This window comes from Exophiala aquamarina (genome assembly GCF_000709125.1).
Source record: "Exophiala aquamarina CBS 119918 chromosome Unknown aczIA-supercont1.5, whole genome shotgun sequence".
NCBI classification, from domain to species: domain Eukaryota; kingdom Fungi; phylum Ascomycota; class Eurotiomycetes; order Chaetothyriales; family Herpotrichiellaceae; genus Exophiala; species Exophiala aquamarina.
In genome coordinates this window covers 639,173-665,878 of record NW_013550583.1, presented here as the reverse complement: position 1 = coordinate 665,878, position 26,706 = coordinate 639,173, and the positions used below count along the sequence as shown (strand labels likewise).

At 51.7% G+C, this 26,706-nt stretch overlaps 10 protein-coding genes across 10 annotated transcripts; 3 read left to right on the top strand and 7 right to left on the bottom strand.

The window, feature by feature from the left end:
* Positions 1-2,608: 2,608 nt before the first annotated feature.
* Positions 2,609-3,064, bottom strand: A1O9_06901 (uncharacterized protein; the record flags this gene model as incomplete). Its single annotated transcript, XM_013403848.1, has 1 exon — positions 2,609-3,064. One exon carries the CDS (start codon positions 3,062-3,064, stop codon positions 2,609-2,611), a length of 456 nt encoding a protein of 151 aa, XP_013259302.1.
* Positions 3,065-6,148: 3,084 nt separating this feature from the next.
* On the bottom strand, positions 6,149-6,627 carry A1O9_06900 (uncharacterized protein; the record flags this gene model as incomplete). Its single annotated transcript, XM_013403847.1, has 2 exons — positions 6,149-6,387; positions 6,492-6,627. The coding sequence occupies 2 exons, from the start codon at positions 6,625-6,627 to the stop codon at positions 6,149-6,151; spliced, it is 375 nt and encodes a 124-aa protein (XP_013259301.1).
* A 3,241-nt stretch (positions 6,628-9,868) lies between these two features.
* On the top strand, positions 9,869-12,486 carry A1O9_06899 (beta-glucosidase; the record flags this gene model as incomplete). Its single annotated transcript, XM_013403846.1, has 3 exons — positions 9,869-10,242; positions 10,306-10,528; positions 10,594-12,486. 3 exons carry the CDS (start codon positions 9,869-9,871, stop codon positions 12,484-12,486), a joined length of 2,490 nt encoding a protein of 829 aa, XP_013259300.1.
* Positions 12,487-14,271: 1,785 nt separating this feature from the next.
* A1O9_06898 (triacylglycerol lipase) lies at positions 14,272-16,106 on the bottom strand (the record flags this gene model as incomplete). Its single annotated transcript, XM_013403845.1, has 2 exons — positions 14,272-14,429; positions 14,486-16,106. The coding sequence occupies 2 exons, from the start codon at positions 16,104-16,106 to the stop codon at positions 14,272-14,274; spliced, it is 1,779 nt and encodes a 592-aa protein (XP_013259299.1).
* Positions 16,107-17,112: 1,006 nt separating this feature from the next.
* A1O9_06897 (uncharacterized protein) lies at positions 17,113-17,358 on the bottom strand (the record flags this gene model as incomplete). Its single annotated transcript, XM_013403844.1, has 1 exon — positions 17,113-17,358. The coding sequence occupies one exon, from the start codon at positions 17,356-17,358 to the stop codon at positions 17,113-17,115; it is 246 nt and encodes an 81-aa protein (XP_013259298.1).
* Positions 17,359-17,791: 433 nt separating this feature from the next.
* A1O9_06896 (uncharacterized protein) lies at positions 17,792-18,130 on the bottom strand (the record flags this gene model as incomplete). The annotated part of the gene is made up of 1 exon (XM_013403843.1): positions 17,792-18,130. One exon carries the CDS (start codon positions 18,128-18,130, stop codon positions 17,792-17,794), a length of 339 nt encoding a protein of 112 aa, XP_013259297.1.
* Positions 18,131-18,223: 93 nt separating this feature from the next.
* On the bottom strand, positions 18,224-18,702 carry A1O9_06895 (uncharacterized protein; the record flags this gene model as incomplete). The annotated part of the gene is made up of 2 exons (XM_013403842.1): positions 18,224-18,479; positions 18,581-18,702. The coding sequence occupies 2 exons, from the start codon at positions 18,700-18,702 to the stop codon at positions 18,224-18,226; spliced, it is 378 nt and encodes a 125-aa protein (XP_013259296.1).
* Positions 18,703-20,483: 1,781 nt separating this feature from the next.
* Positions 20,484-21,098, bottom strand: A1O9_06894 (lactam utilization protein lamB; the record flags this gene model as incomplete). Its single annotated transcript, XM_013403841.1, has 1 exon — positions 20,484-21,098. One exon carries the CDS (start codon positions 21,096-21,098, stop codon positions 20,484-20,486), a length of 615 nt encoding a protein of 204 aa, XP_013259295.1.
* Positions 21,099-22,100: 1,002 nt separating this feature from the next.
* A1O9_06893 (uncharacterized protein) lies at positions 22,101-23,920 on the top strand (the record flags this gene model as incomplete). Its single annotated transcript, XM_013403840.1, has 3 exons — positions 22,101-23,146; positions 23,210-23,513; positions 23,585-23,920. 3 exons carry the CDS (start codon positions 22,101-22,103, stop codon positions 23,918-23,920), a joined length of 1,686 nt encoding a protein of 561 aa, XP_013259294.1.
* An 866-nt stretch (positions 23,921-24,786) lies between these two features.
* Positions 24,787-26,275, top strand: A1O9_06892 (uncharacterized protein). The gene has a single exon (XM_013403839.1). The coding sequence runs from the start codon at positions 24,823-24,825 to the stop codon at positions 25,990-25,992; it is 1,170 nt and encodes a 389-aa protein (XP_013259293.1). The 5' UTR covers positions 24,787-24,822; the 3' UTR covers positions 25,993-26,275.
* Positions 26,276-26,706: the final 431 nt, after the last annotated feature.

Below are 26,706 nucleotides of genomic sequence, written 5' to 3'. Positions count from 1 at the left end.
TAATGGGTTTTCGGTTTCTCTAGCAGCGTGACCGTAGGATATGGTACTACATAGATTAGTGTTGGCACTAAGACTCAAATAGGGTGTATCAGCTCTATAGTCTGACGAGTCCCTCGCACCGTCTTAGGAATGACCATGTCCCCTTCCCATCACATTGATTCGATGAATTTCTAGATTGCTTTAGAATGGCCGTCCCCTGGAGTCGCGGTTGAGTACATCGTCAAATAATATACCGTTGTATGGGTTGCACCCGCGAGTCACGTTAATTTCAGTGACAGCCAGGGTTTGCGGATCGTGCTCACCACTTTATTTCCTCGTTTCGACAAAAGACATCCGGCGACATCGCCGCACGCTTCAGGAATGTGATCGGCATCGCGAAAGGCATCCACTCCACGGGAAATGGCTCATTGGGTTGGTCCAGTTTTACTGCGGATGCGGCCATGCCTCAAGCGGGCCACTATCAGATTTCCTTTCGCACGATAGTGCTGAGGAGTAATCATACATAATGTATGATGTGGAGGAAGGGAAGATGGCTCTCAAAGTACGACCAGCGTGATTCCTCGTTTATGCCTTGACGGTAGAGGCAGTGTCGTGGTGAAGTTGGTTGTTTGTCGTGTTGCACAGTCCCGATACACGCAAATGTCAAGCAGACGCAGGAGCCCACACTTTAGTCGGAACCTTACAAATGATTTCTACCTTTGTGGCTTTCATACTCTCTCATAGCATGGCTTTTAAGACGATCTATGCTCTGCATTCCCGTCCGCAACGCAGCCGAAAATTCTCATCATATCATAACCCGCGGGTTCAGCGGATTTTCCGGCTCCTCTTGCATCAGATCCCAGTGCTCGACAATACATGTCCCCTCAAAGCGATAGACATCCACGACATACAAGTTCTTGGCCCTCGCGGCTTCTTTAGACTTCAGATGTACAACCCCACGGCCCTGCCCAAAAATGACATTTATGTACGTGAAGTTGATTCCCGCCTGGAATAGCGGTACCAGCAGGTCCTGTAGCGCTGCGGCTCGCCCGTCTGGCAGGTTTGGGTTGTGCTGGATGTAGTGGTCGCCAACGTGTTTCTCGAATGCCTTACGGGATCCTTCTGTGAGTAGAAAAGGTCGACAAAGGAGGCGAAAATCTATTCCTGTTTCACGGGAGCGGCGGGTCGAGGTGGGCAGAGTGGCCTGCTGGAGGGAGTCAAAAGAGTAGTTGTTGGCGCCAAAGTGACTATCGACGGAACAGGCAGACAACCTCGTAATAACGATCAATGATTCAGTGCCACAGCCTCTGGAATGCTTTGGAATCATGGAAAACGGGCTCCAGGAGGTCATCTTGCCTAGTAATTGTCTATATAAACCAGAACGGTGACCATAGAATAGAAGAAGACAGAAAGCTCAACAACGCTGACTTGCCTGTATCGATTGTCCCGTACAGTTGCACAGTCCAAATCCTCCAACAGTAGTTGTGGAAGAGGTGGTGGTCGACGAAGGCGGCGATGGGCGGGAGTTCCTTGACCCACGATGGTTAAAGCAAAGGAGATAGACAGTCTCGGAAAGCCACTTCTCAGTTGAGATAGGTATACAATGCAGGCAAACAGCCAAGATCTCGCAGATGTGTGCATTGGTTGACGCTTGGTAGCTACGACATGTAATTGAGCGCTATAGCTTGAGTTAGCAGAGACTCAGCGATAGTCAAATGCGCGCGGTGGCCACTCGCAGGGGAGAGTGGAGCCCTGTTTCTCATCCTCAGGCTCCAGTGGTCATTCAACTGTTATTCCACCTTTCCCACCCAAAGCCGCGACCTCCACCCCACTAGTCGGTAGAGTGCTCAGCCTTGTGGTGCCCGGCGACCAGTCAAGCTGAGTGCTGGATCATCGTGGGCCATGATTCCACGCACATGCAAAATGATACTTTAACGTCTACCCCAAGGGCTGGGCAGTGCATGGGAACCTGTTCCCAAAATAACAAGGGAGGGGCTTGATACGGAACCCCGCTACAGTATCATACATCTGAGTCATAGAGAGATCGCAGAAGGTCGACATCACTGTGGGAGCAGGCTCTGATGACAGGGCCTCTGGACAATAGCTTCCCAAGCTGTTTATCATTCAAACAAGTTCTTTAAGCCACATCTGACAAGAATGCCACGAGAATGAGGCAAGAACAGGAGTTCAACTCCTGCCACCATTTGTGTATTTACTTTACTGTGAACCTGGAAATTCGGCTACACTCCCACGAAAATGCCCATATCATACCCTTTTTATCGGTACTTTTGCTCTGTGTGGGCTTACTAGCACCCGTCGGTTCCTAGCCATCAAACACCCCTTCGCGCTGTCCAAGCTAGTCGTCATTCGGCGTAGGTAAGTATAGTTCTTGTAACCACCATGATTGCCAGCATACTCTTTAGCGTCATGAACTTGGTCCAGTGGGAAAAATGCCGTTTCTGCTCTGCTAAGTTTGCCCATTTCTAGCAATACAGACTCCACCATTCTGGTCGTGGCCTCAATACCTTCTCTCTCGACCATGACCTACCCCATGATACGGAGGTTCTTGTGCATCGCATAGGCGTAAGGGAACGATAAATTTCCAGAGGGGACGCCACTTAAGATCACCCTACGTTTCGAATGACCCAGAAGTCCAATCGTTGAATACTTCCGCCCCTTCTCCATTCGGTGTAGCTGCAAGAATGGCTTCGGTGTCAACCTTCTCGCCACCCGTCCTGACAACATATTGAAATCGCTCCGAGCGACCAGTTTGGTCTCTTGATTGTTTCAACTTCTGCTTGTTTCTACCCAGTGCGATGATGTTTGCACCTAGTAGGCTGGCCAAATCAACAGTCGCAGGGCCAAAAGTTCTAGTTGCAGGTCCAACGATGATTGTCTCACCGGCCTGAAGCTGAGCAGCTTCGCACAGTGTTCCAACTACCATTGTATGTAGCGCAAGTTCTTGAAGCTCTGCACGGTTGTACCCAAGTGTTCCACACAACTTCTTCTTATCGAGCACGAACACTCCTTCAAGTGCCACCCTCTGATACTGTTGCATGGAGCCATCTCTCCACTCCCCTTGCATGAGTTTGGCGCCCTTTGGGCTTTCCCTGCCATAATGACCTTGACTGATATTGATGGAAGGATCATCCTGCCCTTTGATCTAGGGGCTGTAACACACTAGATCGCCAACTTTCAGCTTCACAGAGTCGGGCCCAGCCTCATGGATACGGCCAACATTTCTGGGATTGGGTACGAGAGGAAGACGGAGGTAGAAAACAGGTATGGCTCATTCATGAATCCCTGCTGCATATTGCGGGATCCAAGTCGATAGCACGCGAAATAGGTCGAACCTAGACCAGCTTTGGGAATTAGCAGATCGATATGAAGCTACCGCTGAAAGGAACCCCATACAACATAGTGTCTCAATTGCCAACCAATAACCCAGAGTACCACTGGACACCAATTCTATGACTCCATAGCTCTACATTGGAATTTTGACTTCCAGTGAGAGTCTGGACTTCAGCCACAATGAAAGATGTACGTGACCTCTTCTGTTCGGTACATTCACACCTTAAGTCATGCATCCACTCATCTCTTTCCCTCTCCCACCCCCGATTTTGACGAGCTCCAGAATACCTACCAGTGCCGATGGACAAGTAAGGCTGGGTGGGGTTACAATGATTAAGTCAGCCAAGGTACCACCTAGCCACAAAGATCTTGGGCGTTATGCGGCAAAATAGCACTTAGCACGCGCAGATTGGACCTAGACAAATTGTTGTGATTATCTTGCATCCGTATCATGGTTTTAATCGTGTTCCATTGTTGAACACATCTATATGTCATAGCTTCTAGTAGATTGGGTTTGATTGGTTTGATTTGCATCAAAAATCTGGAGATAATATAATGTGTAAGCTTACTCATGTCTTGCAGTGTCCAGTTCTGGCTTCATGCAATGAGCATCATGGCTGATTTCACTGGCGTCAAGTGCATTCTCTCAGTCCTTCCAAGTGATAGTTTTCGTGCGAACCCACTCCTGCAATCCGCTTACACTGTTAAATCTGCTGAAGCCAGAGCTTTTGGACCTGCCATGCGGCAAAGCACTTTCATCATGCACTGTCATTGAGTTAATGTGTACTGCGCCGCTCTCAATCAGCTTAGTAAAAAGAAGGCCGCGCAGAAACCTTCCGTAAAGACGGCTGATGACAGACCATATTCGGTATCCTTTGCAATAGCGATGGCTTCATCATCGGATTGAACTACAATAGCGGACACAGTAGGCCCAGAAGACTCGGTATTGCAGATGTCCATTGTAGGCTTGACCCATGTTTGAACACTATTTGGGCAGAATTGACTGCCTCCTTAAAATCTTCCTTGCTGACTGCTGAAGCTTGATACAGAAGTTGATTGGTGACAGGAGAAATGACTTCGAAACTCGACCAGCCGCTTACTTCCCTACAGTCAAGCCATAAGTGAACTATTGAAGAAGAGTCAAAGTGTGAAGTCTAATGGTCGATTGAGCCATTGTGGCAAAGTGTAAAGTGATAGGTTTGCACTGACACAAAGCTTTGGCAAGGGAGGTCTGAGGATTGAACAGCTATATCAAAGCTAGAAGAGGATTTAATGATGCTCACATGAAATGAAATACGTGTGTATTCCAGCCTTATATTGATCTACTGCTGCGGAATACTTCGGGTCTACCATTAAAGCCAGCCTGACAGGGTGGGGAGAGCGTAATCTTCGGCCAGGGACGGAGTTGGAAGTGGGAACCAGATCGCTGATGACACTACTTGGCATTCTTTTGTGATTCGCCATGTCGCCTGGAAAGTTAGTAGATTGCAATGGGGAGACAGCGTGGTGCGCGATTTCTGAAGCACCCGCACAGAATAATTGAACCAGCCGCCGGATCATCGTTTATGAAGCATATCTGGCTCAATTACAGCTGTGGTTGGGCGAAAGTGGGATCACCTGCTTGATATGTATCAGGAAAATGTCCAGTAATAAACGCTTGGCATGAATTGAGACCCAGGACAAGATTCATACTTCGGAGGGTACCTCCTTCACCCTCCGCTGGAGGCAGGTTGTGGAGGTCTTGCTCGTACTTCTTCATGGCACTATCTACCGATATCATGATCATACTGGGAACTTACAACATAATTGAGACCGAACGCTGCCTCACTTGACTGGCAGCAAATCACCACATTACTGCAACAGCCGTCAAGTTTCCTACGATAAGTCCTGATAAATGATAGAATAAGGCCTGAGGGTGTGTTGGTGTAGTGTGTTATCAGTAGGTCAGTTGCATGACAAACGATCCTGCATCGTCCACATATTCCACGTGCATCCAATGTGTATTAATCACTCAATGCTGACCATACCTTGCTTGTTCCTAAAATGTTGTGTCGCTCCTCTTGGGTTGCGTTCCATTCGCACTGATTGCTTTCTTGACCTAGCCACCATGTATTAGTGATTGCCTATGATAGTATCACAGGAGTCGAGGAGAACCAACTTCTTCTGCCACGTCATATCCTTACACCAAGGACTATTGCTCCGGATCAATTCTGACAAGTATTAGAACGCTTTTACCTGTGGTGAAACTGAATGTGCCCTACCAATAGAAGGGATATCCGGGTTGAGGTTCGTCAAACTGTTGCTCAGCAAACGATCTCTTTCGACTTGCTCGGATCCGTTTGGAAGGTGGTTGTTGTGTCTCTATATCATGGTTAATCTCGTGTGGGAAATTTCGATACTGTTGCAAGAGCCACTATCATGCTTCCTTTTTGCAACTCTGAGCTCTGAGGCTTTCGAATTTTCTCATAAATCTGCAGTAGTTCCCGCAGGCGTACACCTGGACCAGCTCGAACAAGCAGCATCCCAAGCGCAGCACCGTCTTTCAAAGCAGAGCCTGCCCCTTGAGCCATATAAGGCAACATTGGATGGCATGCATCACCCAGGAATGCCACAGTCCTTTGGTCATTATACCAACGGTCCATTTCATCGAACTGGTAGTATGGGGCGAGCAGAGGTTTAACGCAATGGTCCGTGATCACGCATATGGTGCATTAACTTCCACTTATCAACACGTCTAACCATTGATAGCATTTTCCTCAACCTGTAGATGTCAGTCATCTTATCACATTGGATCAACAAGTCACACTTACAAGGGATCTTAGTCTTTGGATATCTCGTGCATCTCTTCTAGATCTCTAGGTTGCTTAGTTACGTTCTCGGGTAGATTGTCTGGTACTAGAAGCACAATATTACACAAAGTGTTATTCTTCAGGGGATAGAGCATGACGTGGCATTCTGGACCAGCCCAAAGGCAAACTCTAGGTGTCGAGACAAAATTCCACAGCTCATCGTCTTGGATCTCGTCAACCCGAAGGATAACTAGGTATGCTAGATCCCCTGTTGGAATGGGGGGGGGAGGGTCTGCCGTAGAAGCTGGAGCGGATAGTCGACCACAAACCTAGTATGTCAGTATCAGGAAACTAAATCTTCCTAGATCTCACCGTCGGCCGCCACGAGAAGGTCAGCACCAAGATTTTCGCCACTCTCCAAGGTAACCTCTGGCACGCAAAGTTCCTGCTTTGTGACCAAAACTCCAAATCGGAACTCCACCCCCAATTCTAGTGCACGCTCGTACATAGAATCTGTAAGTCTGCACGATCGATATCCCAGAAGTTCGCTCCAATTTTCCGGAGCATCTCATTCCCGTAGCATGAGCGCTCCCCAAGAAGTTTGGCATCGCTGTATCGACGGATGGAGGACACTTCAAGGGTGGACACGCATCCCTGGAACCGTGGATTGAGACCCCATCTTCCCAATAGCCTCGTAGCATTGGGAGTCAGTTGAAGTCCTGCACCTATCTGCAGACAGCCTTAGAATTCTCGACCAAGTTCATACAAATAATCACATACCTCTGCTAAGCTAGGCGCGGGGTCAACTACCAGCGCCTGGTGCTGCGGGTTCTCAAGTTTGATGGATAGTGCAGCAGCCAATCCGCCAAGTCCAGCGCCAACAATGAGGACCTGCAGCGACATAGTCGATCGAATCTTTTTCAGTTTCGTGATATTTTTCGACGAAGTTGCCGGTTGGCTTAGATCTTGTTTGTTCTTTCTTGGCGAGCTGCAGTTATATAGCCTACAATCCAGCGGAGAGAATTTCATCTGAGACAATCCGAAAATGAGTATCAATTACTTGAAAATAGAACGCAAATATTCCACTTGGGTAGGCAGTAGATCAGACAAAGACGCCCTACTAGATCCCTCCACCCAACCAGTGGTCCAACATATTAATCGACCATTATCTCCACAATTCTTACCGGTTTCTAGCCTCATGGACGCAAGCTGATTTGGCGATCTGGATGCATGACGGTGGGTGGCTCGTGTAGACATTGGGAACATGCGCGATCACCTAAAAGTCATCATGAGACTCACGGCTCACAGTCTCAATATGAGTGGGATTTGGCGGTCAAGTAGTGGGTGGGTAAAAAGTTGTAGACGTACTTTTTCCCACGATGATGCTACAAAGGGGACAGTTGTTGGCGCTTAAGGACTAAGATGCTTTTTGGCCGATCCGCAAGCTGTGTGAAATCTCTATCTTCTTCAACTCTATCGGCTTTACTCTAGTTTAAATAGATATTTCCTAGGCATTTGATCTCTAGGAGCCCATTTCCACAATTTCAAAGCATTCTAAATACTGATACAGAAGCGTTTTCATAGTCTAAGACAGGAGGTATTCTAGCCAGCGCTACGGAGTTTAGTATCTATACTGTACTTACTAGCGTTCGCAAGCTAGTTGAATCTTGACGCTAACAACAATGCAGCCTCGGCCTTGGCGTCCAAGATGACTAATCGTCTATCTTACGATACTTCCTTGCGAAGGATAGGTATTGCGAAAACCTCAACAGCTGTGGATGTACCAAAGCATGGCAGATGTCTATATAAGAGCCATTACGTGAATTACTACAGGACCCATAACAATACCACCACCTATCTCACTATAGAAACAAGCTGTATTTTAGATGTTGCTCTGAAATAACCCCTTGAAAGGAAGATTACAGCATCTTAAGGTGATATCATATCTGTGACAGATGTTGCTATTTTACGGCTTTATATTGAGCGCTGGACAATCGAGAGCTAACTACGGCGGCAACGTCTGGCCACTGGAAACACCAGCAGACAGGAGGACCTATGCTCATCGATGAGCTTCCTGACTTCAGTTCTATTATAGAACTTCTGCTTAAGCTCTTGGGTTTTCTTGAGCTTCCATGCAAATGCGTTTATTCCCTTTGAAGATGTTCTTCAATGTTAAGTAGACTAGTTTATACCCTAGAGTATTTTAGGATATTACGTGGTTACGGCAACTATTTTTAACATCACCGTTGCCAAGGCACATGGGAACCTACTGCATAAATGAAGTGAATGCTGTGCAAGCAGCGGAAGCCTGCAGACGGTTTACCTCAGTTACGGTAAGCTTGAAACAAGCCGTAGGCAGCGCCCTAGATCCTTCTAGGAAAAGCATTAGCACCTACACCTTCCACTTGGTTAGTCCTTCGCAGTCGCCGATCTCGAGGCTGCCCTCCAAGGGAAACCGGGCTCTTTTGGATCCGATACTTTGAAAGCCTTGGTTTCGAAGGTGTTCTACTAGAACAGTTGCCGGTATAAAGTTGCGATCCAGATTAGCCATTACCTTAAGCCCTAGGTCATATAGTTTTGAAAGTGAGTGACCGGGGTCTATCGAGGCGACATTCGCAGAATGCTTTAGGTCCAGCTCTTGAAATCCACCGGTCCTCCGGGTATTACGTGCCTTTCTCCGTCGGTGCAGCGAAGATGCCTTTGGACGCCGTCGAGCAAATTCGATCCATCGCGACACTCCGCGAGTACGCCTACCGTGAGACAGACCCGCAGGTCGTACAAGCAACTTGGAGCAATATGTTCCAAGGTCAACGCTAAGGCCAAAGAGAGTAGGAACGGCATGGAGCGGATCTGTATAAAGTTGGCACCATTCGACATTCCACTGCAGAAATTTAAGAGGTATAGCAATGAATGCGCAGGCAATAGGACAGCAAGGGCTGTCAAGGGCAGTCTTGGTGCGAGAGTGCACACTTGCATTGAGCAAGAAGCTGGTTGAGAGCATACCTCGGATGCGGGCTGACTAAAGCCAATAAGGGTATCGCTTAATACAAATACAACCAGTCGGTCAAATTGACCCCGCAAAACACCGCCGAACTGCCACAAACCCTCACAATGCTCACAGAACGGGGCTACACTCAATGCAACATAACTAGGACATAATTCTGCGCGCAAAGAGTTTGCCGAGTTCCCCACTTTCCTGACTACCAGCTTTCTCCACACGAGCCAGCAACTCCCCCCCCCCTGCCCCGACTTGCATGTCGTCCAGATATGCAATACGAAGCAAAGCATGCAAGGTGTGCCTTGCGCCCCATGCCCGGGTGGCTGCCCGCTTGAGGCTTGGTGGGGGGCCAAGCTCTCGGTGTTACTTTTGCGGCGGCCATTCAGAACCTAACAAACCCCTAGCAGAGGAGACCGTCGGCGGGGTGAGGTTGCGGGCAAAGTTGCTTCTAGCACCGTCACAGTCATGCGCCTCATGACTCGCGCCAGGCTTGGTCGAACTACCGAGCAGGCGGGATGCTGTGCTGTGCTGTGCTAGTGACGTCGAGGGACAAGTTGGAGCTCCATTGCATCGGGTCAAGGTTGCGGGATCTTCAGCGTAGCATCACGGCGTGCGTCTGGAGTATATCCTTCTCGCATGCTCGTGGAATTATATACTTTGGATCCTGCAACGGCAAAAGTATTTTCTTCCAGAGCTGAGTGGCAGCGTGATTTCAGTATCCGAGTGCTGCGTCGGCAAAAGAAAACCAACAATGTCTCCTCTAACATCCGCTCTGCTCTATTTGTCCCTCAGTATCTTCTCTCTGCCCCTGTGTAGTGCCCAGCAAGATATCACAAACGATACCTTCTTCTATGGACAGTCACCATGGATCCCCGCGCTGATCCATTCTGGGACCGGAAGCTGGGCTGCGGCCTACGAGAAGGCCAGTGTCTTTGTCGCACAGCTGAGCTTAGAGGAGAGGGTGAACCTCACCGGCGGCGTGCAACTCGCCAACGGCTGCTCAGGAAATATACCGCCGATTGAGCGCGTTGGCTTCCCTGGAATGTGCTTGACAGACAACGGGCAGGGTGTGAGAGCATCCGATTTTGTGAGTGGGTTTGCCAGCGGAATCCATGTTGGAGCAAGGTAGGCTTGTCTCGTTCGACTATGGACGGAGAACCCGCGCTAATCGACGATTGTCATGCACAGTTGGAACAGGGAGTTAGCCTACCAGCGAGGGCTCGCCATGGGTTTCGAGTTCCGGAAGAAAGGAGTTAACGTTATGCTCGGCCCTGTTGTCGGTCCTTTAGGTCGAGTTGCGGCCGGCGGGCGCAATTGGGAGGCCTTCTCCAATGACCCATACCTGAGTGGCGCCCTTGTGGACCCGACGGTCAGAGGAGTGCAGGAAAAAGGCGTCATTGCTTGCACCAAGGTAACAATTTTCTCTCTTTGACAAACGTCGCTTTTTGAAGTGACCGTTCTTACCGTTTCTCTCAGCATTTCATTGGGAACGAGCAAGAACTCTACCGGAACCCGACTGAAGACCCCCAGACCAACCAGACCATCGAGTCAACCTCCTCCAACATCGATGACCGTACCATGCACGAGCTCTATCTGTGGCCCTTTGCTGACGCCGTCCACGCCGGCACCGGCTCCATCATGTGCTCCTACAACCGCATTAACAATTCGTATGGTTGTCAGAATGCCGCTTCGCAGAACGGTCTACTCAAGACCGAGCTGGGCTTTTCCGGCTTCGTCGTGTCGGATTGGTTCGCGCAGCACTCCGGCGTCGCATCCGCTCTCGCCGGCCTGGACATGGTCATGCCGTCTGGTCTGACGTACTGGGCAGGTAACCTAACACAAGCCGTGAACAACGGCTCCGTGCCCGAAAGCCGAGTGGACGACATGGCTTCGCGCATCGTTGCCACGTGGTACCAGATGGCGCAGGATGACCCGGCTTCTGATTTCACCAGTCCTGGCAAGGGGATGCCCCAGGCCCTTCAGGACCCTCATGACGTAGTCGACGCTCGGGACCCCAGTGCGAAGTGGCTCCACCTCCAATCCGCCGTCGAGGGCTACGTGCTGGTCAAGAACACTAACTCGGCGCTCCCGCTCCAGTCTCCACGCATGCTGAGCGTGTACGGATACTCAGCCACGGTAGCCGCAGACAACAACCCAGGTAAGCCCAATCCTGCAGCAGCAGGCTTTTCCGCGTGGTCACTTGGCGCGACGTCGGCCGATCTCAACGCCCTTATCTGCGGCTTCGGCATCCCTGCCAACTGTCCTCCGCTGCTCCAGATCGCGGACAAGGGGACGCTCATATCCGGCGGCGGCTCCGGTAGTGTCACGCCCTGGTACATTTCGGCGCCTCTTGATGCGCTGGCTGAGTATGCGTACGACAACGACGTGATGATGCTGTGGGACCTGCAGAACATCAACGGCACATCTACGTCCTCGGCCGTGACCGACGCATGTCTGGTCTTCATCAACGCTTGGGCCACCGAGGGCCAGGACCGGCCGGGCCTGGCGGACAGCTTCTCGGACACGCTGGTCAACAACATCGCGGACCAGTGCGCCAACACCATCGTGGTTATCCACAACGCGGGCATCCGCCTGGTGGACGGCTTCGTCGACCACCCCAACGTCACTGCCATTCTGTACGCGCACCTGCCGGGCCAGGATAGCGGGCGCGCCCTAGTACGCGTGTTGTCCGGCCAGGAGAGTCCCAGCGGCAAGCTGCCGTACACGGTAGCCAAGCGCTTCGAGGACTACGGGGCGATCGCCAACTCGACCAAGGGCCGCGATGGCGGCTACAACTGGTTCCCACAGGACACCTTTGCCGAGGGCGGCCTCGTCGATTACCGGTACTTTGACGCGCTGGGCATCGAGCCGCGGTATGAGTTCGGCTTTGGCATGACATACACGACGTTTGAGTACTCGGGGATCAGTGTCGCAGCGGTGGCTAGCAGCGGCGGTGACAACGTCACTATTCCTGCGTTCCCGACGGGCGCCGTTCGACAGGGAGGGCGCGCGGACCTATGGGACATGGTGCTGATGGTGGCGGCGGACGTGCATAACGCGGGAAACGTGACGGCGAAAGAGGTCGCACAGGTGTACGTGACCATCCCGAACAGCACGGTCAACATCCCAACTCAAAAGGCGCCGGTCGGGCGGCAGCTGCGCGGCTTTGAGAAGGTCGAGGTGGCGCCCGGCGCGACGGTAAGGGTGACCTTCGCGCTGACGCGCAGGGACCTGAGCGTGTGGGACGTTCAGGCGCAGGAGTGGCGCCTCGGCGCCGGGGCCTATGTCGTCGAGGTCGGGAGCAGCAGCCGCATGTTGCCGTTGAGACAAACAGTCGACGTGACTGTGATGGCAGGCGGCGGTGGTTGACAGCGTGGGAGGTGAACAAAGAGGCGTCGACTTTGAGCGACTCGGCGATATATTTCCAAGACCAATCAGATCTTCAGCATGACGTGGGGTGCGTCGATCCGGGAAAGTATTGACACCAAGGCGACATACGCGAAGGTGAGTGACAAGAGGCAACAGATAATCAAGATTAAGGTGATCGATGTGTGTGGATGTAAGACAATTGATGGAACCTGAGCGAGGGCATTTCTGTCTTGCACTCCAGCGTTCAGGTAATGCTTGGCGCACGTGTGTGGAGGAAGATCTACCACTAGCAGTAGCTCTCTGCCTTAGGCCGTGGGGCTGTTGCCTGTTTGGTTGTTAAGCTCTGGGCTTATCATAGCGTTATCTAGCCTTGGCGCCAAGAATGCACTAGCTAGCTGGATAGATAGGTGCTGAGTCTTACTCATAGATACCAGCCCCTTAGCCCAGATAGCCTCCCGTATCGTTCTATGATCTCTAGTAACTCAATGCAGCCATAAGTGTAATGCCTTGCGCTATCAATAGTCACCTTTGGATCGCTGGCAGTCGGATATTGTAGAGCCTTTTCTATCTATGTGTCCTATACCCGCATTGCTGGGTGAGTTCGAAGATCTTGCAGTAGTGCACGTAGATCATCCAGTCGACTCTCATCCCGAAGGATCACGGTGTGCCACCGACTAGAAGCTGGGGAGCAATCACAATGTGGGCACAAAGTCGACAATCCCTCCCCCCGAGTCCGCTTGACTCACTTCGCCATATGTCAACAAGGTCCAGCAAGCTGGGGATCAGGATCAGATTAATCTCCAGATACTTGCGCGGTTGCTTCTCCACGCTGCTCCCCTCGTTCCCGACGTTGCGCATCTTGACCTGGAGTCATGACGAGGGCGCAAGGTCATTGACGCCCATTCTGTCCGGGTCAATGGCTTTCCACTCATAACTTATGGACGCTGGCAAGGCTCACCTGCAATTAGCGTTTCCGTGTTGTAAGATCCTTTCAGGGCAGCTTCATCCAACGCGCCGCTCATGTCATCGTGCACGTTATTCTTTGGATGATCGGGTCACCGTAGCCGAACTTGATGTAGAAGCAAGTGACAATCCGGTCGTTCGCATCGCGTTTCTGCGGTGGTGTCGGTTACCATCGCACATGGCGGTCGGTGCTCCTCACTTGATAGCCAAGCGTTGTGCATAGATCAAGCTGAACGATGAGATAGCACTTGGCCATCATTGGAGGAAGCTCGGGCAGCTGTGGTGCTAAATGATCCGACTAGGTTGAGTTAGTGCCCAACTAAAGATCAGATGTCCGTGTCGATAAATCAAGCACGACAATTGAAGATAGTAGAGTGCGGTAAAATCTACTGGATATCGCTTCCAACCTTTGCTGACAGCGATCTCGTAGTCGGGCGCATGGCTTTGCTAGCCACCGTCGCTAACGATCGAGCCGCGAGCACAAGATCGGCCCACGCTACCAAACCCGGTGCATACTGTAGCCAGTATGTGCCTAAACGCAGGGCTGGAAATTCGCAATGATCTTGTAGAGAGCTAGCTACGCACCAGGCTGGGCGAAAGACTGAGCTTTACTAATCACTATGCTGGAATTCATATTGGAAACGAGATTCTGGACATGGCTTCACATTAAACTTAGACACATTGGAGCCTGCCGCTTTTCAAGGTGCGATCGAAGCTATCGCGCGAAAGGAGACCGGACGCCCCGTCGGCGCCCGCTATGTATTATCTAGGCATCAAATCGACAGCGTCCGAACACATATGCTTGAGGTTGACCAGCCTGGATCACCGACCGAAAACGGTGGCCAAGCGGTCAATGATGTACTGCATCCCTTCAGCCCGGTAGTAATCTGGCTGAACATAGACCAGATCGGTCGCATTCACATCAAACACCAAGTTTTGCTGATCGTCGAGAGTGTACTTTGGCCACTGAATGCTCGTTTCTAGATCAACTGGTAAGCACTCACACGCGAACCGATCCCGGAACAGGGACTCTTACCATTGCTATAGTTAGGATTGGTGTCGACGATGAAGCTGATCCACATGCGCGACATGATATCGGCCAGCTGGAAAAAGGTTTCGGGCTGGCCTTCAAACGGGTTCTTCGCGACGACGTTCTGATAGCCTATCCCTTCGGTATTGTGGAACACAAATGCAACCTCTTGAAAGTGCGTCGCGCCGACCTCGGGGGGTACCCCGTTCACGCGAACGTTGAAGTTGTAGCTCCAGGACGTGAGATTGTTTTTGGCCCAAGCATGAGAGGTCGCTCGGCGAGGGGCATGCATCAGGTAATCACCACCAAATGCTGCTGATCGCTTCCACTGCGCCCCCAAGGATGCAAACAAGCCGGATGGACGACCAACTAACGTAGCAGGTATGCCAATCGCGGGGATGTCTGGGTACAGGGCGCCGATGGTCTGAGCGGTGGCATTGTCCGGCCCACGTGTCATCACGCTGGCGATGAACTGGTCTGTTGTGTTGATTCCCGGGACACCAAATGCGGTTCCTTCGTCGAAGTTGGCACCATGGAGCAAGGGGACGGGGACCACGGCGCCGTTCAACAGATGCTGGGCCCCCGAATATTGGATCAGATCTCCGTCAATCTGTTGTCCCCAATACGGGACTTGGGCGGTGACACTGCTGTTGAACACGGCACTCAGAACGTCGACGGGGACCGTGCGAAGGCATGCCAGGGTATCAGAGGCTCCACTGCAATTGGTGGCTCGAGTAATGTTGTTGTAGTAGACATCCCAGGCCGAGGCATTCCCATACGGACCTGAGCTCACCATGGCTCCGCTTTCTTGGATGGCGCTTCGAAAGAGCCCGTCGTCCCGTCCTCCGTACGCAAGCAATTGAACCCCGACACTGAAGGCTCCGGCGCTCTCACCCCAGATGGTCACCTTTTTCGGGTCGCCGCCGAAAGCGCCAATGTTCTCTTGGACCCAGTGCAACGCCAACCGCTGATCTTTGTAGCCCAAGTTGGCGATCCCCGCCTCGAGAACAGCAGTGCCGAAGAGATAGCCAAAGGCATGAAGACGGTAGTTGAGGCTGACACCGATGAACGGCTTCCCCATATCAACTGACTGCTGAACGATGAAGCTCAAATTGTACCGGGGATCGAGGCTGCTTCCCATGAATCCTCCACCACCGTGGATCCAGACACCGACGGGGAGCTGCGCGCCAGCATCCACGCCTGCGGGGCGAACAACGTTGATGGTCAAGCAGTCCTCGCTCACGGGATTTCCCAAAACCCAGTCATCACCGCCATAGCCGTAACAAGCAAGGGAATACTGGGTCGCATTCCGGGGTTCCGTCCAGGTGGTGTTCAATGGTTGTGGGTTCCTTAATCGAAGATCTTCCACGGGCGGCTGCGCGTAGGGCATTCCCAAGAAGAAATCTTGATTGTAATTTTCGTGATGGGCTCCTTCATAGGTTCCATTCTTGATCTGCACCGTAGGCACGGTGGCCTGTCGAGCCACCACCGCACAACTTGTCAATGGGGTTGAGAGAAGGCACCCCAGAAGCAGAGGGAGATATTGACAAGCCATATTGACAGTCGCGCTCACCACGCTGACATCTTCACAAAGTGTGGTAACCTGCTCGGCGCCGAGGACAGACATTTATAATGCCCGCCCGGGAGGGGAAAATAGGTCAGATGCACTCACGGCGTCTGCATGTTGATCAGCCCCATAATCATGAGTCGTGCAATGTTGGGTTGTAGAACGGGGTGCAGGCTGGTGGATGGAAGTCGTGCATCAATAATCTCACAACCAAGTCTAGCCAACTTACTGACTAGTCGGTTAGAGCAACCTGGAGAAGTGTAGGTAGATGCCCCCCCCCGTCACGACGGCCATTTTCAATTGCCGAGTGTGTTCTCCGAGAAAAAGACTATGAGCGAATGTGGCTTAGATTCGAGTCTCTCATACCCTTAACCCTGAAAACGGTTGCCAATAAATGAAGACTTCCAACTCCAGGGCGCGGAGATCTTGCTGAATCCATCAGTCGTGGGCAATGGACGGAGGCTAACCAGCTCCTTTAAGCTTTATACTCCACGGTCACACTGAGGTGGTCAAGTTTGCGGAGTACAACTATAAAGGCACATCCGGTGCTCCCACAAACGGCATCGATCTGCCGAAGAAGCCCCGCAGACAGCCTAGAGGAGCCACTCTCTCGACGACCATCATAGGAATGCCTCCATCAAGGAAAGCGGACCTCGTCATGGCTATGGAGACGTGGTGCGAGGAACACTTGTAATGTCCTTGTGGCCACAATGTCCTGACCCGGCCTAGACGCGCTCGCGAGTCGAAATGCCATCGGAACTCCGTGCTGTCAACTCTCAAACAATATTCCCTGAATTTCCGAATTTCGGCCGCTTTTGATGTTGCTAGAAGCATCACGCAAGCTCAGATTACCACCTGCTCAGCGGCATGGCAATAACGCCGTCCTTGCAGTGAGACGTGATACCAAACACCGTCTCCCTTTCGATTGATGACTGGGACACCATTCTCTAGCTAGAGGTGCGCAAGCTCCCGGGGCAGTTCTCGCGTACAGAGTAATCTTGTTCAGCATCGCACCTTGACGTGGCCCCGTATCTGATTGGCAATGGCCCGTAGAAGCGCTCGAGGTTCAGGTCAGGGCGGCATCGGGATTGAGCGGTATTGCAGCAGATTTCTCCTGTAGAGCAAATATCCCACCATGCCAGCCATATGCTCTGTTTAATCCACTCCCGTGTCTGCGCGCCGTTGTGAAAGGTATCTTCCCGGATGGGTGAGGTTCGTGGAATTGGATGCTTCGCTCGACATCTAGCCTAAGAGGTGTAAAGTGCCACACGGACCCATACAATTTCTCGGCGGCAAACCCGATAGATGCCATTGCGTGCACAAAATCAGTCCACACCGCTTCAACCCGCATTGCAGTAATCGAAGGGTTGAATAACAACTTCCGGAACACTTTCAATGCACGGTTGTCCACAGCAAAGGTCGGCTGGGGATAGGTCGGGTCTGCCCAGGCTCAACGGTAGGGTTTGGCCTGAGTGCGTAAAAGGGGCCCCTCGAGTCTTTATCTTTGATGTTAGAACCCCTTTCCTGACCCCGGATAATGTCCGCGGGGTCTGGGACTGGAGCTGAAAGTACATTTCTGACTCGGACCATTGGGGTGTACCTTGCAAGATGCGTGATTGAGTAAGCAGGCTTCTGACTCCGGTTCCTGCGAGGTCCCATGCTTCTCTGCTCATTCGTGCGTCGAGGGCTGACCAGGAAGCATCCAGATTTAGCCTCCGACCGCCGAATGATTTCTGTGTTCCCCTTCATCCTCCGCTTCCATACGGGGTAGTCAAATATTGATCCGTTGGTTTGCCTAAGCGTACTGTTGTCCTGGTTGAACTCGCGGTTTGCTCCCTCAAAGCACCGCACATACCCGCCCATGGTTGGGAAGTCTTCATGTAGACCTCTTTTATGCCGCTCTTTTTCTCGACCATAAGTTCCTCAAAGCCAACTGCCCACGGTTGATAGTGGTCAATCTGTCGTAGACATTCACAGACGATGGCTAGGTCTCCAATGGTACCGCTGACGTTTTCGGTGATCATATTTATTGCCGTTAGCTCCTTGTCGAGCAACCTCTGCAGTTCGTCGACGGGCAGAGGCATCCCAAGGAAGAAGGGGTCTCAGCCGTCATCCCATGTTGTTTGAACGAGCCACAGGAGACGACCTTCGACACACCCTATTTTTAGTCCCTTCGATCACACGTGAATCACCGGCGAGCTGGGATGGTCTGGCGGTTTGTGGACGAAAAGGTGGCGAAAGGGTGATGAGGCGACCACATTCATCTTGAGGATTGCAAGTGGTTCTTTGGCAGTTCGAGTGACAAAGTACCGGAACTTGAACAGGGCATCAATGTAGTCCTCGGGAAGCTCTTTGTCGGGGGGATTTGCGATCATTTCAAGCCGGAAATAAGATTTAGCAACAACACCGCCGATAACTCGTGCCAAAACACGTCTTCACGGTGCGGTTGGAAAATCGGATGTTGGTGGCCATCCGTGTCAGGGAGCAACTCCTGACGATGTCCTCTGTGGTCGAGGACACACTGGAGAAAATACCTCGGATCTTCGCGGAGCGACCAGAGATGATCCTGCGCCGCAACGGCCGCGGCATCGAGTAGAGATGCTAACCTCGACATAGCCAGATTGGACGGGACTGTATGAGGCATTTCCTGTGCCATGACTGCCAGGGACATTTGTCCAGTCACGATATTTTCGGACTTTGAAGGAGGCTCACGTTGGACCGGGTAAGAGTCACCGTCAGCACAGGCACAGGTATATCATGGAGGATTTGGGTGCAACACTGGACGAGGAAATCTAACAGACGCGCTTGAGCTTCGAGTATGAGCAAGGCTTCAGCTGGTAGAAACTGCCGTCGAGTGGTCATCCAGGTGAACGCATCGGGGTGATCATCCCAATGAACCAGCTTGCCATAGTCGCTATCCTAGGTTCGGTCTACGAAGCCGTTGACGATGACGACATGACCGTTTAAGAAGACGGGAACGATGGAGAACTCAATGAAGGGACTCGGAGTTTGGCGATCCTGCTTTGACGTAGTAAAAACGAACGTATGGAGGGAGCCTCCTATGCCCGGGAAAGAAGAGGCATATATTAGATCATTACATACAGGAAAGCTCTGTCACTTAAATGTGTCTCCTTCTGGGACCCGCAGGGGTAAAATTAGCCTACCTAAAATTTAACGCGTTTCGTGAGGAAATCTCCGTCTTTTCATCATCAGGAATTTTCCCTTTTAAATTTTTTGTGCCTCGGGCTACATGTAGTCTTCCATCCCCTCTCCTCGTGTATACTTCACCGTCGGTCGTTTCCAACTGTCCTCGTTCTTCCGCACAAATTGTGACTGCTGTTGCCATTATGAAGCCGCCGTCGATGAGGCTAACCTTTGATAGAGCCTCGTCGACGCAAAACCTGATGTCTTATCCTCAACACTGCCACAGTCACAGCCACTGGATCATCGTCTATTCAGACTCCTCACTCACTGACGCTCCTGTGACTTGGCGATAGATAGAACCGTTCCCGCAGATTTACAGTATATCTGCGGGACGAGCTCGGGCGTAATGCGGCAAGGCCAGGGCCACCAGCGACATCGGGCAATCCATCTTGAGGGTGAGGACAGAATAGAGAAAAGCTCTATAGGTCAAACAGGAAAGGCAGTTCCTACAGCACCCCCTGTATAGCTGGCTTCCACCAGCAGGGATCGAGTATGACATAATGTTGGCGTGACTGGGTTAGTCCGCTTTAGGACGACACTTCAGGGTCAACTCGGGGTGTATGAAATCTCTGTTTTTCTGTCCCAACTATGGTGTCTGTTCTAGTATATATAGATATTTACTAAGCGGGTGACATGTATGAGGGCATTTCCCCATCAATAAGGTTATTCCGTGAGTGTCTAAACATAGCCTGTTGTTTTCAATATATTGGTAATATATCGAGTTTCTGGATCCTCGTATATCAGCCCTCACTAGCGTGTCACGTGGTCAGTGTTTTATTGCACGCTAGTCAAACCTTGGCGCCAACACATAATCAATCAATGACCCTGTGGGGTCGGACCTCGAAAATTACCATGTTCGATGGCAGGATGGCGTAAATCAGCGCTGAGCTTTCATCGACATTTACAGAAATGCGAATCGCGGCTTGTCAACCGGAGATAAGGAGGACCCGGACTTCTCCATGATGTCACCAAAAGGGTCAACCGAGCGGCTCCGAATCCCTCCAACATGGAGGACACGGTATTCCACCCAAATGATTCAGGCACAAATAACTCGGTCTATTCGACCGGTCGTGGTCAGAGTGCTAACATGGTTGTTCAATTTTACTCTGGCCTAGATACTCAGAGCAACGAAAGCAAGTACAATTGTTAGAGCCTAATTTAGAGCAGACAAAACCTCAGCGATGCCGTTGTTAGTCACCCACTCACCGCACGTAGTTCCACAAGATGACCTTTCTACAGCCCGTTGCTTCTATTGACCTCATCCACAATGACCCGAGTCGCCTTGATCACCTCCAAACAGCCGGGCGCGTCCGAGTGACAGCATATGGTGACCGGATAAGCCTTGACTGGGAGGTCGATCACCTCACCGGTCACGGCGGTGGCCTTGCTCTCTTCGCACTGTTGTTTGACATGCGCTTTGAGGTCGTCCAAATCCCATGGCTTCTTTATGCGGTCCACTATTAAGGTACTGTCCGCGCGATACTTGACATCGGCGTAGTATTCTGCCCAAAATTCCAGCCCGGCTTCTAAGGCGGCCGTCTCCATATGTGTACCTGCAAGTCCGAAGACTTTGACACCTTTAGGCACGCCGGCCCAAACCGCACGTGCGATGTCCAGGTCGCGCACCATCATGCCGTAGAGTTTACCATGCGGCTTCACATGGTGCAGCGTGAGGCCCTGTCGTTGAAAAAACCCTTGCAGAGCGCTGACTTGGTATACTGTGTTGGCCGTGTGCTCCTCGAGCGAAAGATCCATCTCGCGCCGACCAAATCCTTGGATATCAGGCAGTCCCGGGTGTGCTCCTGCCAGAACGCCATGCAATTTGCATAGAGCGGCCGTTTTCGCCATAATGGAAGGATCTCCGGCGCTGGGAAGATGTTAGCTCATTCTAAGTGGTTTACATGAACTTCTTATCATCATACTGAAACCCACACGCCACGTTGGCATGGTCTATGAAGGGTAATATCTCTTCATCTGGGCCACACACAAATTTTCCATATGCCTCCCCCATGTCAACTTTGACGAAGATTTTGCGCCGATGCATCCGTGCGAGCCTGGATCTAGATCTTTCCTTCAAAGTCCTTCGGATGTGTTGGACGGCTTGGACGGCTTGGACGGAGATGAGATTCCCCTCGATGTTTTACGAGTCTGGATTTCACTGCAAATGACCAGTCTCCAAGTCAGTTGGACCGATGCTTGCCCCCGGCCGCACTGGTCCTCTTACCTCTACCGCAGCCTACTGAAATCGCGGCTTAGTCCTCATCTCTCCAGGTCCGAGCCCTGGTTGCTAGAAATGTTCCAAACACTTAAAAGCTAAAAACCATGGCATCAAAAATTTCGGAAGTCAATCCAGGGCTCCATACCCCGGATTAGGTATCAAGCTCTGCGCCGCTGTCTCGGAGCCGTTGTCCAATCGCATTGAGAGGAGCGATTCAGAACCCCTTGCCTCGCGCGGGCAGTATCAGCGACGAGGTAAAGCCATTGTCTGTATCAGTCGAGTGTCGACAGTCTACAATCCGGCGTGATCAGCCCACCAAGTGGCTCCATGGATACTGTTATTATTTCAGCTCAAGTCGTCTTGGTCGCCACGGAAGGAACAGTTTAAGCATTTTTGCAGACTTTGATATCTGACAATTGTTACTGAGTGACATTGATCTACGCGTGCGCTCAACCTGACCTCTATTGTCGAGGCTTGTTGTCCGACGAAAGGATCACACAGGTGTGCATCATACAGATTCTTAGAGTTCTCGGCAGCGAGTCTTGATCTTGCAATTTGAGCAAATTGCCAGCGCCCCCTTTTGCCGTCAAAGAGACATTTCCGAGGTTATTGCCGCCTGCCCCAATCCAGCCATGGGTTTCATCACACCGGCATGGGTTCCGAAACTGCCTGAGATCCCAGACACCTTGCCACTGAATGACTTTATCTTCGAGGAGGAGCACGGTCGGGCACCCATCGCCAGCTCTCTCGATCCTTACATTGACGGAGTGAGTGGTAAAAGTATTGGTCCTTTAGCCCTCAAAGAAAACGTTGACTGTCTGGCAAGAGCATTGGCGCGCGAGCTCGACTGGGGTGTCAATAAAGGCTCGGAGTTCTCCAAGGTTGCCGGGATTTTCGCCCTCAACACCATTGACGTCCCGGCAGTCAATGGGGCTATTCTGCGATTGAATGGAGTCTCAACCCCAGCGAATGCAGCTTACAATGCGACCGAGTTGGCTCATCAGCTCAAGACCTCCAAGGCGCAGGCTCTCTTTACGGTGAATCCGCTGCTAGACGTCGCACTCGCAGCTGCCAAGGCTGCCGGTGTGCGACAGTCGAGGGTATTCCTCTGCGAACTACCCCAGGACGACACGAACGCCTATCCTAATAACATCCGGACGATATCTCAGCTCATCGAACAGGGAAAGGCACTCCATCCCCTGGCCCAAGTCAAATGGAACCCCGGCCAAGGTGCTCGTCAGACGGCATTTTTATGCTATAGCAGTGGAACGAGTGGACAGCCCAAAGGTGTCATGATCTCGCATCGCAATGTGATTGCCAATGTCATCCAAATCGCCACATTTGAGTCACAGATGCGAGTCACCTTCGATGGCCCCAATTTCCGCGATGTGGTCCTTGGAATTCTTCCACAATCCCATATATATGGTCTCGTCGTCATCAGTCACGCGGCAACGTATCGGGGCGACTCCGTCATCATCCTTCCCAGTTATGACCTCGAGACATGCCTTCGAAGTATCCAAACACACAGTATCAGAACATTATTCGTGGTTCCTCCCATCATCAACAACATGGTTCAGAATCAGCTTCTCTGCCAAAAATATGACCTATCGAGTGTGAAAACGATTTTCAGTGGAGCGGCACCCCTGGGTGAGGAAACTATCAAGTGTCTGAAACAACAGTAAGCTGGTTGGGCGGTCCGTCAGGGCTACGGGACTACAGAGACATGTACAGTCGTGTGTAGTTCGGTGCCATCGGATTTGTGGTTTGGCAGCTCAGGCAATTTACTTCCTGGACACGTGGCAAAAGTCATGTCACCAGGAGGCAAAGAGATAACAACCTTTGACACGCCAGGAGAGCTGTTTGTTCAAGGTCCAACAGTGGCATTGGGCTATTTCATGAACGAGGATGCCACGAAAGAAACATTTGTGGACCATCCCGATGGCCGCTACATGCACACAGGGGACGAGGTCGTATTTCGCGAAGCCGCAAGCGGGAGCCAGCATATCTTCATCGTGGATCGCCTGAAGGAGTTGATCAAAGTCAATGTAAGACCGGCGTAGAATCAGTCTGCTGAGTAGATTTCCAATCTTCCACCTGGTTGCTGACATCGAATCAGGGCCACCAAGTTGCGCCTGCAGAGCTCGAAGCCTGTCTCCTCGAACACCCCGAGGTCGCTGATTGTGCTGTCATCTCCGTACCTGATGACCGCGCTGGTGAGGTCCCTAAAGCGTATATTGTCAAGGCCTCTTCTATTGCGACACCGGAGGGCGAGTTAAAAACCCAACTACAGACTTACATCACTAACAGGAAGGCGCGACACAAACGGCTCAAGGGAGGAATAGAGTTTATTGATATCATCCCAAAATCTGACAGTGGGAAGATACTGCGTCGTATCCTCCGAGACAAGGACCGCGCGGAGAGGAGACAAGGCTCGGTAACTGCCAAATTATAGTGATTGTGGTATTTGAGCGTACACAAATGGGAATTTCCATAGCGTTCGAGGGCTCATAGGCACCTCATCCCGTTCACGCGGTATGCATTACAGGCAATTCCAGATTCTTTGCAAAAGCTCTCCAAGCACAATCATGTTTCCGAACGCCGTCTACTCGTATCCATTGGTTGAAAGTTGAGGCTACTGGGCGATATACCGAAAGTTCCGGACCATACCATCGTAGGATTTACATGGTTTGCATTCACGGTGTTGGTATACCAAGATTGCTGGTTACTTTTACCTCCAGATAGAGGATCGTTTCGGAGGTCCACGACACGCAATATCAGGCCTGAATGAATGTCGACACCCTCTCGGTGCCAAGTTGAAGCGCGCGAGCCTTGCGGCAGGGGCACAGTGGCCCTGACTATGTTCCAATCACTACAACCGGCGTGCATGATTGGGTGTAGATGGCATTTCCCTCTTATCTTTGGTTTATAATAGGGGTTCTTGCTCTTCGAAGCTAATAATTCTTGATTCGTGAGGGAGCTGGCTTTGGAACTGACTCGAGCTTGGTTGGAGGGTCGGAGTCGAGGGGATTAATTTCCTGATAACGCTCGAGCCCTGTCGCGTGTCCTTCATCTTTGAACTTATCGACACAGCATGGAGTCCATGAAGGTGACAAAAGGATCTTCTCCCACGAAGCCAACCATGGATGAGCCCTTGGCTGAACGACATGAGCCGGTCGTCGAGTCCGAATATCAGGACTTGCGGCCTTCTTTGAAGACATGGGTTCTTCTCGTCGTAAGACCCTCCTTCTCCGGCCATTACATGATATTGATTCTCTCCAACAACAACATTTTCGATTGATACTGACCTTTGATACTGATACTGACATTGGAGCACAGTCAATCAACTTTACCTACATGGCCACGCTCATGGCCATCGTTGGCGTGGGTGTCTTCGCCAGTTCCATCACCGCCTACTTCAACGCGAGCGACAAGACCGTCTGGGTCGCGACCATCTTGAGCATTGCCCAGATCGCTCTGGGACCACCCCTAGCCCAAGCAGCCGACTTCTGGGGCCGCAAGTGGTTTCTGGTCGTTTGTTCGGCCTGTAGATTCATAGGTGCCGTGGTCATCTCGAGAGCGAAGAATATCGGCGTGTTACTGGTGGGGTTCGCGATCTTAAGCATCAGCTACTCAACCCAGGCTCTCTTGACCGCCGTGGCATCGGAGAACATCACCCGCCAGATGCAGCCCCTCGCGCAAGAGTCGCTTATCTTCGCCGGCTGCTCCGGCGGCGCTATCGGCCTGCTGATGGGTGGAAAGCTGCTTCAGCATGGCAACTTGCCCAATTACCGGATCTACTTCTACGTCCTGGCCGCGGTATACGGCGTCGCCACCCTAGGCTGTCTACTCTGCTACAATCCTCCACGGCGAGAGCTTCAGCTGCTCCCGCTCAAAGACAAGCTCCGGGGCCTAGATTGTGTCGGTTACGTACTGTTCAGTCCGTCGCTGGCACTATTCTGCATCGCCCTCGCCTGGGCTGAGAATCCATGGCCGTGGAGTAACTACTGGGTCCATACGCCGCTCATCATCTGCTTCGTGGCCATGGGACTGTTTATGCTGTATGAGTGGAAAGGCAGGAAAGATGGCATCTTCCACCACGGCATCGTGCGGAACCGCAACTTCGCGCTCTCCGCAATCGGTATCTGGGTGGAAGGATTCACCTTCTTCACCATCAACGTCTACTTGGGCTATGAGTTCCGTCTGTTCACTGGTGCGGACACACTGGTCTCCAACATTCCCACCGTCATCACCTTCGTCGGCTGTCTCTCCTTCAGCTTGTTGTTTGGGGCGTATTCCAGCAAGATGAAGTCCCTCCGGGCGCCCATCTTCATGGCCTTCGTCTTGCTCCTGATCTTCAACATCCTGATGATCGCCGTCACGGCTAGAACCTCCCGTAGCGCCATTATGGGATACTCCCTACGGCATCGTCGTCCCGCTCCTCGTGGTGGCGCTCCAATTCAGCCCCCCGGCGGAGCTTGTCTCCCTGGCATCCGGTCTCTTCATCGTCGTCCGTGCCGTGGGTAATGCTTGCGCCGTCGGAGTCAACACCGCCATCTTGTCCGGCGTTTTGTCAACAAACTTGGTGCCAAAGGTCGCCGCCGCGGTGGTGCCTCTAGGTTTCCCCGAGCCTTCATTGGCGAACTTGATTGGAGCGCTGTCTGGTACGAACGGGATGCTCCCGTCCGACGTGCCTGGTGCCAATCCCGAGATCGTCAGCGCTGCAATGAAGGCATTTATGGAAGCGTGCAGGATCGGTTTCAGAAACATTTGGATTGCCGGAACCGCTCTGACCGCGGTGGCCTGTTTTGGTAAGTTTTTGTGACTTCGCCCCATTCTAGTCGCATAGTGCCGCCTTTGACTAACCGCTTACTTCCCAGCAAGCTTCTTCATCTTCGACTCTAGAGAGGAATTCAGCCAAGGTATTGATGCCCCTGCCGAAGTCCATCTACACGGCCAAAACAAAGTCGGGAGCTTGAGAAAGTGGCCGAGCCCTGAAGTCGCCTCTGTGGGAACGAGTTTCCGACATGGTGGATCTGGTTCAGCTACTTTAGACTATTTAGTTCATAGGACGATGATACAAGATGCCGTTGTGCTTCCAACTTGCAGTTTCGCTTTTTTGCTCTGCCACGGTGAGAACGACTACGAACATCAAAGTGTTCTGGTACCTTCGACACCAGCGCTAGAAACCACTTCGATCAATGTGAGGTCTGTAAGAGCTACTAGAGAAAATACTTTAGA

Coding starts and splice junctions, on each gene's coding strand:
- A1O9_06892 (XM_013403839.1), top strand. CDS start 24,823: ATGGCCACGCTCATGGCCATCGTTGGCGTGGGTGTCTTCGCCAGTTCC.